The 12,699-nt window shown below is 36.2% G+C and overlaps 2 protein-coding genes across 2 annotated transcripts in view; both read left to right on the top strand.

The window, feature by feature from the left end:
- The window catches only part of LOC134851795 (ribonuclease Z, mitochondrial-like), a 99,035-nt gene that overhangs the window by 82,983 nt on the left and 3,353 nt on the right, over positions 1 to 12,699 (top strand). Inside the window, exons 2-6 of the mRNA XM_063868027.1 lie at positions 4,249 to 4,528; positions 9,221 to 9,419; positions 10,147 to 10,333; positions 10,615 to 11,243; positions 11,504 to 11,993. Of these exons, the coding sequence (XP_063724097.1) occupies positions 4,267 to 4,528; positions 9,221 to 9,419; positions 10,147 to 10,333; positions 10,615 to 11,243; positions 11,504 to 11,993 (1,767 nt within the window). The 5' untranslated portion in view covers positions 4,249 to 4,266. The remainder of the gene's footprint in view (positions 1 to 4,248; positions 4,529 to 9,220; positions 9,420 to 10,146; positions 10,334 to 10,614; positions 11,244 to 11,503; positions 11,994 to 12,699) is intronic.
- Positions 580 to 1,167, top strand: LOC134852051 (succinate dehydrogenase cytochrome b560 subunit, mitochondrial-like). Its single transcript, XM_063868331.1, has one exon. The coding sequence runs from the start codon at positions 580 to 582 to the stop codon at positions 1,165 to 1,167; it is 588 nt and encodes a 195-aa protein (XP_063724401.1).

Here is a 12,699-nt window from a genome sequence, read left to right as displayed (position 1 = left end):
CTTCTTATGATGTATGTTTTTCATCAATTAACAAAGTAGTTTCAGCGTAATTTTTGATTAATTGAAAAAAGTCAAAATGACCCATTTTTGATGAAAATTTTTGTTTGAGAATTTTGGATTTACACCATATTATTTCCAATGAAATTCTAAGCAACTTTTGTTCTGTTCACTTTTTGTCTAATCTTAACCCAAATTGAGAAAAACGTGTTTGAAAATTCAAGTTTTGTTCATTTTGTCCGGAAAATTTAAATCAGCACTATCAGGTCACAAAATGAAAAGAAAAAAATCATGCGATGTTTTTAGAATCATAAAATTTTCGGCTTGTTTTTTTTTTGTTTTTGGCTTAGTGAGCGTCTTGAAGCGGCTTTTTTGGCTCAAAGAACGCATTGTCCTCCTAGTGGTCACTCGTTAAAAGTTGTAGTTTATTAATGCTGTTTGTTGTGTTGTTTGACTGTGTTTTTGAATTTTTGTTTCGGCTTTGTTATTTCCCGTGCTTGTGTTGTATTGCAAATGATGCGAAACTCTGCTTCGTCTCTGCGCGTAGCCTTTGAATTTGAGTCTCTTCATTTTCAGATTGAAATGTCGCTGTTAATTCTGAGTAGAAATGCTCTTCGTCCCTGTTATGCGTCCATTCTCTCCACACAAAACATCGGACCTGTCCGAATGAGTAACATAACCCTCTTGAATCCAACAGCCGTCAGATGCATAACCTCAGAATCCTCCGGAATGGATCCAGCAGTACAGAAAATTGCCAAGACCGAAAAAGTCGAATTCTGGGAAAAGAATCGAAACCTCAACCGACCGGTTTCCCCTCATATGACTATTTATAGCTGGCAGTATACCAACTCGCTCTCAATTTTGCACAGAGCAACGGGCATTATGATTTATGGAGGCTTAGCAGTTTTGGCTGTGCCTTATCTGTCGATGCCCTACATGTTTCCGGCCTACATTCAGTACCTGACGTCGTTCACAGGGGGGAAATTGCTCCTAGGAGCGGGGAAGTTCTTGATATCGATGCCAGTTATTTACCACATGCTAAATGGGGCCAGACATTTGTTCTGGGATTACGGAATGGGGCTGAGTTTGGAAACGTTGAGGGCATCTGGATATGCTATTGTGGGAACTTCGGTGCTCTTGTCCCTTTTGCTGGCGTTTTGGAGATTCTAATCGATCTTGTGAGATGAATAAAACTTGACTGACAAAATGAATAGAATGTTAAATACTTAACCAAATCGATACGATAACTAATTGAAGCTTAGATTGAATCATATGTTTTAATCGAGTTGAAATGAGACGATAAAAATCAGTTCTGAAGCAGAAGGTGTGAAAAAGTGTTTTTCAAATTGACTCAACTTTTCTTGATCGTGTAATAAGGCTCGATAGCCCGAGCATTGAAACAGCTTCGAACGCTGTGATAATGCGAAAGAAATCACTGGGCAGTATTTTTTTTACGAACGAACCATTTGTAAGCTTCCGAATTAATAATGATGCTCACGATTACGAGTATAGACTTTTTCTGGTTAACAAATATTTAATCAAAATCGCTCCAATTATTTCGCACCTCATTATATATAAAATCAAAATTCAGGTGGTTTGAATCCGGCCAGGGCCTGTTTTTTTTGTCTGCTTATTTTTTGTCGGCTTAGTAGCCACAACACGGAATTTCTCTATGATTTGAGCATTTTTAGTATAATTTGCTTGATTCCTTTATTTACACTTGCGAAGCGAGTGTATTAATATGAACCTTCTTGTTTTCCAACTTAAATAGAAAATATTGGTGCCACTTTTGAGTCACCTTTACAGCTTTTTGATAGCATGTGCTTTGACATTCGAATAGTATTAAATTAACACCGTTGATGCATTTTTAATTCATCAAATGAACCGAAACAAGGGATTTGTTTCAAACAACATAACAATAATGAAAACTCGATTTGAAATTTTCTTACTCAATACATCTCGCAATTTTTTGAAATGCATAGTTTATTCATAATGTGGCTTCATGCGTTGCGATTTGTTACATACAAATTTCAGTTTGTTATATTCTAAATTAATACATGCAAAATTAAGTCTTTTTGTATTTGGTGCCACTTTTGCTGAATGGTATTGGCAAGTTATTAGCCTATCTAGCTGCTTTATTTGTGACAAGTGTTTGTCGGTTGTTAAGCTTGGTTCAGTATATAGTGCATGAGACTCAAAATCTTTTGATTGCATTAGGTCACAGATTTGAATCTTACACGTAGCCAATTTTTTGCCAATTCGAGGCTTATTTCTACTTTTTCTTATTTACTTGATGAGCTGATTTCTGATCGTGTTCTCGCAAATTTTGGAGAAGCGCAGCTTCGCCTCTGTGTTGAAATTATTTGTTTTGTCTGTGCATTCTTTTATTCACAAGAAAACAAAGTTCGCGCCTTTTCTGAAAAGTTTTGATTTTTGAAAGAAAGTTTAAAAAAACTAATAAAACTATTTATATGCACGGGCGGATCCAGGATTTTCTCATGGAGGGGGTGCGGATTTTCAAAAAAAAACTTTTCTTAGGCCGACCAAATTGATTTTCTTCTAAGCTCTCGCAAAAAAAAAAGACTTTTGTTAGGTCGACCAAATTGATTTTCTTCTAAGCTCTCGCAAAGCTCTATAAAGACCCCATTTTGACCAAATTTTAATATTGCCGAAAACAGGTCAAACAAATCGTTTTGAGGCATCTTTTGGAAAATGTTGACCAAAAAAAATTGGGTTTTTTCGACGCGCGCTCTCCTTGAAGTATACATTAGCGCCGAAGGCAATTTTAGATTATTTTAGTGTCTGTCAGACAAAATTGGGTGCCCTAAAATGTTACTAAATGGGGCCCCTTTTGGTCGTCAGCGTGTCGAATTCCTGAAAAAGAAGAGCATACGCACCCCCCCCCCCCCTAAATTCGTCTTTGTATATATGCCAGTACTACGGCGCAACATAATTGTTCTAGGTTTCATCCTCTCTCAATTGTTTCACTCACTTGGTTTGAGTTTGTTAAGTGAGCTTTTATGAGTCTTAAAGGCTGGAGAATGACTAGATCGTACCTGCTCTCACAGTTTTCTGAGTTTAAAGATATGAATTTTTTCCAGTGGCTGTTTTTCCAATAATTTTTTTATGCTGTAATTCTGGTTTGCATCGCAAGTGGTGCGAAACTCCGCTTCGCCTCTATGTTCAAGGCAAGAGTACAATTGTGTTGGAATTATTTATTTGATTTCAAGTAATCAGGTGCGAGCATTTTTATTCTTGTGTGAATTGTTTGATAATTAGAAATTTAGACCAGTCAAGTAAAAATAACCCAAGGCAGAAAACGTTTTATTTCAAATATACGACAAAAAGTGAAAAACGACAAAAATTGGACAAGGATAGCCGGTTGCTGTGCAAGTAGGACAGAATATTCCGACCACATTTTCAGAATTTTTTTGCTTCAAGTTGGTGTCTTTTTTTGTACATCGTGCGATGATACAACTACAAGAACGCGTGAAATATAGTGAATTCGGCATAAACAAAACCAATGGTCTTCAAAAAATAAATTTAAAAAATGAAAAATTTTCGAAAAGTTTTTTTGAAAGATTTTTTTTTGCAAGGGAATAGCTAAATGAAGCTTCCAAGACTAGTTTTTCTGTTAGAAAAAGATCAAATTTTTTTAGCCTAAATTTCTAATTTCATATATAACAAACGTTACTCGATTGCTTTACTCGCTCGAAAATAGACGAAAAGTCAAGAATTTCAAACCGGTTTTTTTGGACACTAGAAAAAATTATTGGGAAATTTTTAATGTGGTTCGAATCACGACTAAAAGTGATTTAATATCATATATCTCTCAACGCAGTTCGATGATTATTTGTGGTACCTGATTTTGCGTGATTTCAATGGTCGGAACAAAGAAAGAGCCTGTTTGAGGCTAAATTATATGAAATTGCTTAACTCAGGCCTTTTCCTTGGAATATTTTCTGCTTGCTGCTTGAATCGATTCAATTTTGCATTTAAAGTTTCGTTGGTTTTTGATGATTTAGGGGCATAGCTGAAATGACATATCAGTTATTCTGGCATGAGGACAATTTTTTGCAAGTTAACCAATAATTTAAAGGCTTAAGTACAAATTCTTTCTTGTCTTAGTTTTAAACGCATACTATGACGATAAATAGACTTTTAAATGCTGACTGCAAAATAGTTAAAATAGCATGATATCAGTGACATCATCATTACACAATATGACCTAAATACCTGCATCTATTTTTAAGATGATGGTTTGTATTGATGCTACTGTTTCACCTTTTCAAACCATTCAATGTAATCCCCAAATCACATATCAGAAGGTTAGTATCGGGTAACTCTTCCATCAAACGAGTAATGGAATTGACCGTGAGAGGAACGAAAGAAAACTACTTCGTAGATGCGAAAATTTTGGGAGTTGGAGACGGGAATGCTGACTCTTTTCACATATTTCCAAGAGTAGTGGTTAACTTTAACGATCAAACGAAAAAGCCAGTTGGTGCGGCAATTTTGGACGCTGACCAAGGTAAATTAACAGAAGCTTCACATTTTTAAATGCCGTCAACTTGACATATTTAAATGGGTCAAGTTGACGGCATTAAGTTACAAAATAAGGTATTTTTTGAATAATTGATGTTTGATTCTATCGTTTTTTGCACATTTTTAAGAGTGATGAATATAGTGAAGACTCTTTTATAGGTCTTGCTGATTTTTTTTTTATTGATGCACATAGGTGTAATGCACTTTTTGAGTTCAATTGAAACTCATCTGCTGAAAGTGGCATAAATAACACTCTCCAAATACGAACGTGGAAATGGCGCAAAAACGTGAACGATTTCTAGTTTCGAAAGTGGAATTTATTTTTAAGATTTCCCAGAGGAATAAAAACAAACTTTAACTGTTGATCCAGTTTTCTCAAGTTGGGTTCATGTTATCAAAAAAGTTCTAATCATAAATTGTTCTAGAAATTCAAAGAGTTAAAACGGCATCTATTTTTTTCTTTGAAATTCGAAAGGTAGATTTTTTCAAGAAAGTGTTTTTTTTTTAAATTTTTATTTGCGTTCATTACTATTTTCCAATCTTCGATTGGCTATGTTTCTCGTTGAAATTGTATTTTATGCATTTGTCAAGAGAACCAGACTTTTCAACAGAACCAGGCAACAAAGCCAGAAATTTGCATTCTGTTGTTTCACGGAAATTAGGTACCACGGAACGATCAAGTGATATAATATTGATGGCCTTGCATTGGTGATTTAGTCGATGTCAAGAAATATCAGCCACGGTACACTAATGAAGGCGATGAAAGTTTTGGAATTATATGTATAAAAGCATCAGTAGATATTTGAACTTTATTCTGATCTCTACCCGTCTCACAGCTCTGACCTAAACTTACAGTTCTGACCTAAACTTATGACGCTTGCGATTACCAAGCGTTATCAAATCGGAATATAGACTTTGTTTGGGTTAATGACTAGTTTAACAGAATCACTGAATCATTTGTATCTTGGTTCATGAATTCGAACTTCTATGCGTGTGGGGCACTTAGCCTGGAGGTAACGAATACGCCTGTGACGGCAAAGGTCGTGGGTTCGAATCTGACCGGGATTTTTTTTCCACATTACCACATCGTAGAAATGATATTTTGTTAACGAAATTTTCCTTGTAGCTGCTTTTATTGTTTTGCAATTTGTTACTCCTGTAATTTTTAATTTTACTAGCCTTTAGTTCGTATATTTTGCTGTTTTTTGATTTTTTTCGCTTAAAAACTATATTCAGCTTAAATGATTTCGGATTATATTTTATTGGCTTAGTGAACTAGTTTGGGGCCATTTCAAGGGAAGCATAAGTTTTATGCGTCATTCCGGATTGCACAAAATGCTTAAATTCTTATGTTATATTGCAAGTGGTGCGAAACTGCGCTTCGCTTCTGTGTTAAAACGATGTGATGTTATACTGAAAACAGTTTATTTGTATTCAAGTCTAAGTAAAAGATAAGGTATTTGAGATTTTGTGAAAAGTGGTATAATTCGTTGAACTTTTTTAGTCTCTTTGGCTAAAGGCGGTCAAACTGATCATGTTTGTAGTTATTGTTTTTGTCACGACTTGATGAATTTTTTGTATTGAGTCTTACTTGGTCTTGTAAACTGCTTCTGAATAAATTGTAAATAGGTCTTAGATCTGAAGCATTATTTTTGTACGACGAGAAGGTGGAGGGATCAAAAGTAACTTAAATAAAACTGCTTTCATGTACGTCCACCGCTTTTAGTGGATAAAAATAACGAGTAACTTTTCAATCTTAGTTTTCTCAAACTGGTTTTTCTGGACACCGTGAATGCTGTTCAATTTTTTTGACATCATTCAATCACTACTGTAAGCGTTTAAATGTTCTATCACTTTGACCGGACTGATGATTATTTATACTGCCTGGTTTGCGAGAAAAACTGTATAAACGACCTAATCACACCCAATACACGTTTCTTCCCTTTAGTAAGCGGAGTCAAGCGCTTAAGTTTCCGTTCAACGACAACAAGCGTTTAGAAACTGCAAAAAGTCTAGCGAATTACAATCAATATAGAACAGGATAACTGTTTGCATAGTAACAAAGAAGTTTCAGCCCCCATTCTTGCTAAAACTATTTGAAAAAAAATCCTTTTTTCTACAGTGTGTCGTTTTTATGCGTGGTGAGATGAGAAGAACGGGGCGAAATTTTATAGTAGTAACAATTTGGGAATGATAAACCGCAGTTGTCTGCGAAAACTGAATAACAAAACAAAATTTATTTTTAAAATCTATTTTTGCAGACTTTTAATATACAAATTTAAGGAACCTCTAATTAAAGCTTCGAAACTAATTTTCCGGTATTGAAACCAAGTTTTTCCTATTATAACACTAACTCGCTAGCTTTACTCTTTCGAAATTAGACCAAAAGCAAAATTTTAAACCAGTTATATCGACACCATGAAGATAAAATTTTTTAGTTTTGGTTATTTCACAAGCAAAGCTTCTGTTTTGGTATGAATTTTCTTTTTTCCAACCTAAGTCACAAATTTTGTTGCGACACAAATATTGTTGCGACAAAATGTGTTCAATTTGAAAGTTTTAGTTTTGATCAAAAACCAGCTATTAATTACAGCCAATGCTAAGGATATTAAGACAGACTATATTACAAATAGCGCTTTAGCTTCAAGGTATCTTAGATCTGTAGTGGAGAGGTAGGGAAGGAGACCCGCGACAAAAAAGCGGGTTTGAACCGGGGCAGAGTCGGATGTTTTATATGAATTTTTTGGTATACTGGTTAAAATGCGTCCGCTCTATAAATTGATTTATGTTAGTTAATTTCTTTTCAAGATGACTGGTGCTGCTAGCGCGCCGTGATTGGCTTGCGTCACTTAGCAATTATGTAGATGAATAATTGGCGTGCGTCACTTAAGAACTTCTATAGACTCAAAATTTTACTCATTCAGTTTTTCCTAGGTGCGTTATCGGTCATATTTTTGCTTGTGTATGCGAAGTGAAACTTCGTCTCTGTGTACAAATTGTTCTGGTCGGAACATTCTCTGCTTCCAGTGCAGCAACCGGATATCTTTGCATGTTTTTTTTTTTTAGCTCTGTATGTCATTGACCCCCTAGGAAGAGGTCTTTGGTTCAGCTCATGGTAAGGTTTTTGGTGTCGTATGTTGCTGAATTTTGTGAGGCGACAATTTGTAACAGACAATAATTCGTAGCAGGCGTTATTTCTTAAAAAGCGACGATTCCTAATTTTTAAGGGCGAGAATTGGTAACGAGCGACAATTTGTAACACTTAATTTCTGATACGGAGGATGATAGTTTGCGTTTTACTTGTTCCTTGCAATGGTGTGGGGGATAGAAAGTTTGTTTTTTATTTGTTAGTTGTTTCAAAAGCTTCAGGTGGGCGACTTAAACTCTGGGAGACGAAAACTTAGCACTTAGTTAAATCTTGGTTCAACATTTCGAATCGATTTTAGTTTGGTCATCACTAAAATATTAATTTGAAACTATCAACATTAAGCATTGGCCTTCTTACATTGATTGTGACATTATTCCTCATTTCGTTTTGAAGTTCAAGCTTTAATAACACCAAATTTATTTTCACCAATTTTCAGCAATGCATCCAGAATAAACCATCAGCGAAAGCGGTAAACCGCAAATATTCTCAAATAAGAAATGAAAGAACATGGCCACGAAAACATTTAACATGAGCCAGAAGTTAACATGTAAGTTTTACATTTTTGCACATACATGTACTGGATTGAAAGAAGAATAATAATTAATTCTTAGGTTAATTTTTAGAAAAAGCAAAGCATGAACAGAGGGCAAGTTTCATGTGTTCGAATCCCACTTCGGTCACGATTGGAGGGGTTATCAGCTTCCTCATGGGGGGACCGGGTATGGCGAATTGGATGACATTTCCTTTCCCCAATGAGTGGTTCTGCATTGAGCAGGACCGGGCTATAAAAAATTTAATTCTGTAGAAGGGTGACACCGTGCCTTTAAAATGGCAATGGGGTGTGCGCACGCGGCGATTCACAAATTTATCATTTATCGAGTTTTTTCAATGCCAGCAAACTTTAGCCGAAAACAAGCTTTTTTGTTAGCCCCCGGTCTCCACTGTTGGTCCGAAAACAAGCTGGTACGGATTAGATCGGTAGAAAAGCCACCAGAAATAGTAAAGTACGAGAAAGCCCGATCTCGATTGTGTGAGGTTCTTAAAAGCTATGAAATCCATGGAATTGTTAATTTTTTGTAAGGACTTGCCTTTAATTTTGATTTCTAAGGTGTTTTAATGTTTGTCATTGATATCAATTTAACTATCAATTTCTGTTAATTGTTCAATATCAAAAAGAGCCGCGTTACGAACTGTCGGTTAATACGAATATTCGCCTGTTATGCATAGTCGCCGTATCAGAAGCTAAGAATAGTCGCCTTTACGAATCGTCGATTGTTACGAGTTTTCGTTCAGACGCAGAGTTTCTCAATTAATCAAAGCGTGTGCTAGGTCTATGTCGTCAGTACTCAGATATTTCTGATATAAATAAATTTCTTAAACAGCCAAACGATGCGCTACATACTACAATTTGTTCTTTCGATAGACTCTTTTGTTTGAATTTAGTACAGACCATGCATTAAAAATTTCACTCACTTTTTAGCAACAAGAATGTTAATTTTTCGTTTGAGCTTCAAAAAAACGCTGTTTCAGATGTTTCGACCCTCAATGATGTTACAATCTTACGCAATTCAGGCTTAGAGAATACAAATGAGATGACATTCAACGGCGTGAAGTTTTCCATATTCGGTCCTGCTGGTTCTGTATCGAAGAGTCCTAGCGATTGTTTGGTGACCATGCTACCTTCAACAAATGTAAACTTGAAGCTTTCTGTAGGAGTTATGAGCATTAAGTAAGTATGCAATAAAGGTTTGCTAGTCATATAATTTTGATCGATATTGAAAAAATTAAAAGAATAAAAATACAATTTCTGATATATGCTGTTGATATGGATTTAAAATGACTCGAATGAAAAAAACTGAAGGTCAATTGTGGCATTATCGGTTACCCTTGAGCATCTTAATTGGCCAAAAACTTGTGTTTGTAGGTAACTGAAAAAATAGACAGGTTTTTCTGCGTTGAAATGAGTGAAAAATTAGTTTCCGATACCAAAATAAACAGCTTTAAGCTTTATAAAATTATTCGTTGTTCGAAAAGGCTGGATGGGGGAATACCTATTAGTATCTGCTATCTGCTTTAACTAGGTGCTCATGCAGTCGGATATAAAAAACTTTGGTTCTGAATAATCCCCCATCCCTTAGTGAACTACTGTAGAATCTCACCCTAGCCTTGTGTCAAGTTTGAAAATTGATTCCGTATAAATTATGCAGTTCAGACACCTGCGTTAATTTTTGATCAATCTAAACCCATATTGTATCCCCTAAATTCACTGGGGAGAAGTTGTATGGTTGATCCAAAATGCGAGCGAGTAAATTGCATCGTTTTACGTGGGCAGGCTAATCGGCACACATGCTAATAAGCCAGTTACCAGGATTGATATTGCATATTGCCAAGTGTTTTAGAGCATAAGACAGTTGTGGCAAACGTTTGAGAAATTTGACCTGCTTTTCTGATTTTAGCTCTAAGGTGGATGAAACAGTGTTGCAATCTCTTCTCTCTTTGGTCGACCTCCACAAGCCGTCATATCTTATACATGCACTAGGAGTGGACTTCGACTGTCAGTCCTACGAGAACTATAAAAATTGGTTCAAGCAGACAGCTGTCAATCAGCATTCATTCCTACATGAAAAATACCTCCTTCCTGAAGTGAGTATAGTGTTAGCTAACCACAAGAACTTGCATTTCTGAAGATATTTGTTTAAATTATAATTCGCATTGAATACCATGAATTAGCTGTTTTTTTTCCTGAATTTAAGTGTAAATTGATCTGAGTTATAGTGTAAATTGAATTGTACCAGAAAAAGTTCATACTTAACCAAAATTGCGAATTTTTCCGGGTTCTGTTGGTTTTAAAGGTTAATAGATTTTGGCTAGAGTTTTTTATAATTAGAAAACGAGGGTAATAATTCTTCTTTCGAACCTTTCAGGATTCTTCTTTGGCCGACGAACTAAAAGTAGTCAATTCTATTCCGTTCAAGTGTAATATTCTTCCCTTGAAGGTTAACCGATCTATCAATTTATGTGGAAGCGAAATAACAACAGCTAACTGGACTTCTAATTCCTCGCTGGGTAACTTGAATTTGGATCCTGTGACATCAAAATTGGACCAAAAAAGATTTTCAAGTACTGGCCAAACTATGTTTAAAAAAGGCGCGGGTTACGAAAAAATGAAAAAAGAGTACGAGCAAAGACGAAAAGATTACAGCGCCGAGAAGAAAAAAGACATTCAAGATCGTCGTAATAAAGTCGCAAAGGCGAATCAGAATTCGAGTGTCAATTCAATCGGAGGAATTGAGTTACATGTTTTGAGCAACGGAAGCCCAGGAGTGGTTCCTGCTGTAGCTTTGACATGTGGACCCAAGATGTTTCTTTTCAACGTCGGCGAGGGAACCCAATTGGCAATTTTGGAGGGTTCCAAGAGATTGAAGAATATAGACTACGTCTTGGTGGGTTCGAATGACTATGAGGCTTTTTCAGGACTGGCGCCGCTCATGTTAACATCAGACGGATCTTGGGGAACTGCGAAGATAATCGCATGTGGGTCGCCCCAGTTGAAGTAAGATCTCATTCGTTTATCATTTTTTGGCTAGCGAGTGTTGGTTTTGGCAAGCATGTTGTACCTAAATATCTTGACAATAAAGTTAGCTTTTGACTCTTGGCCGTATATGAATTAAAATATGTGAGTACGGTTTTTTTCACGTGGATAAAATTAAATACGCGTTAGGCGTAGCTTTGAGCATCGATTGAAGAGTTAATTTTCTAAGAAAAGATTTATTAACCTGACAGTTTTTTAACTAGTTGCTTTTTTGTTACCAGAACCCACCTTGAGAGCAACTACAACATGCTGCGTTTCCTAGAAAATTGTGAAATCTCAAACGTTGAATTCAAAGACATTTTAACAGAGCCGATAGTAGACACCGTTCAAATTGAAGGGCTCAAGATTTCCAGCAGTGACACTACCAAAAACCACTCCGTTTGTTTCCTATGTCATCTACCTGAAAGACCTGGTTCATTTTCAATAGAGAAAGCGAAAGAGTTTGGAATCAAGCCTGGACCCTTAGTTGGACGTATAAAACGAGGGGAGACTTTGACTTTAGAAGATGGTTCTGTTGTAAGACCTGAAGATGTTTTGGAATCCGCTGTGAACTATGGTTCGGTTGCTGTCGTGGACATACAAGATGACTCTTATGTTGATAGTCTCATCAAAAATGAGGCTTGGAGTAAGTTGGGTCGGCCGCCAAGCTTGATTGTTCATTTCACGCCTCAAGAAGTGGTCGAAAATGAAGTCTATCAGCAGTTTGTGAAGGTAAAATTTTTAATATAATGTCTTCATTGATTACCCTTGCGATAAGCAAAGGTATTACAATCGGGTACTAGACATTTCTTCCCGTAAACAACTTTGTCCGCAGGAATTATTGGACTCCTGATATACCTTGCTTTATAATGATTTCAAATTTCTTAGTGTCTCTCGTACACTTAACCTGTTGGTAACAAATACGCCTGGGACGGAAAAGGTCCTGTGTTCGAATCTTACCAGGACCAGTTTTTTTTCAAACGGTTAATATTCCGGATCAGAAAATTCGAATCGAAATTTGCTTTTCACATTGGTTGTAATTTTACTAGCTCGATTCGTAAAATTTTTTTTTTCTCATGTTGTCTTTTTTCTCAGTTTAATTAATATCGATTTAGTGGCCTCTTATTGCGTGGGTACCGTTTTTGTGCGCGTGTGTGTGCTTTGAGGGGAAAAGGGACTTAACACTTTTTTTTAATTTTTTTTCGGCATGAAGGGTTTCTGCTCAGGTATTTTCAGCGTTGTTACCGCTTGGTAATTATAAATTCAAATCCAATCAACCATCTGGCGTAGAGGTAAAACAACCGCTTTAGATGGCAAAGGCTTGCGGTTTGATTCCGGCCGGGCTTTTTTTGCAAACTAGAATTTTTGAGCTCTTTTGGACTATCGTCCGTCGTTTTATTTTTGTCGGCTTGGTTCCGGTAGCTCGTTGGTTCAGCTT

The sequence above is a fragment of the Symsagittifera roscoffensis genome, chromosome 7, assembly GCF_963678635.1.
Source record: "Symsagittifera roscoffensis chromosome 7, txSymRosc1.1, whole genome shotgun sequence".
Taxonomy (NCBI): Eukaryota; Metazoa; Xenacoelomorpha; order Acoela; family Convolutidae; genus Symsagittifera; species Symsagittifera roscoffensis.
Note: the sequence above shows the minus strand (reverse complement) of the source record. Positions and strands in the feature narration are given on the sequence as shown.

What these genes read in the sequence shown, in the direction of transcription:
- LOC134852051 (XM_063868331.1), top strand. Translation starts at nt 580, where the DNA reads ATGTCGCTGTTAATTCTGAGTAGAAATGCTCTTCGTCCCTGTTATGCG.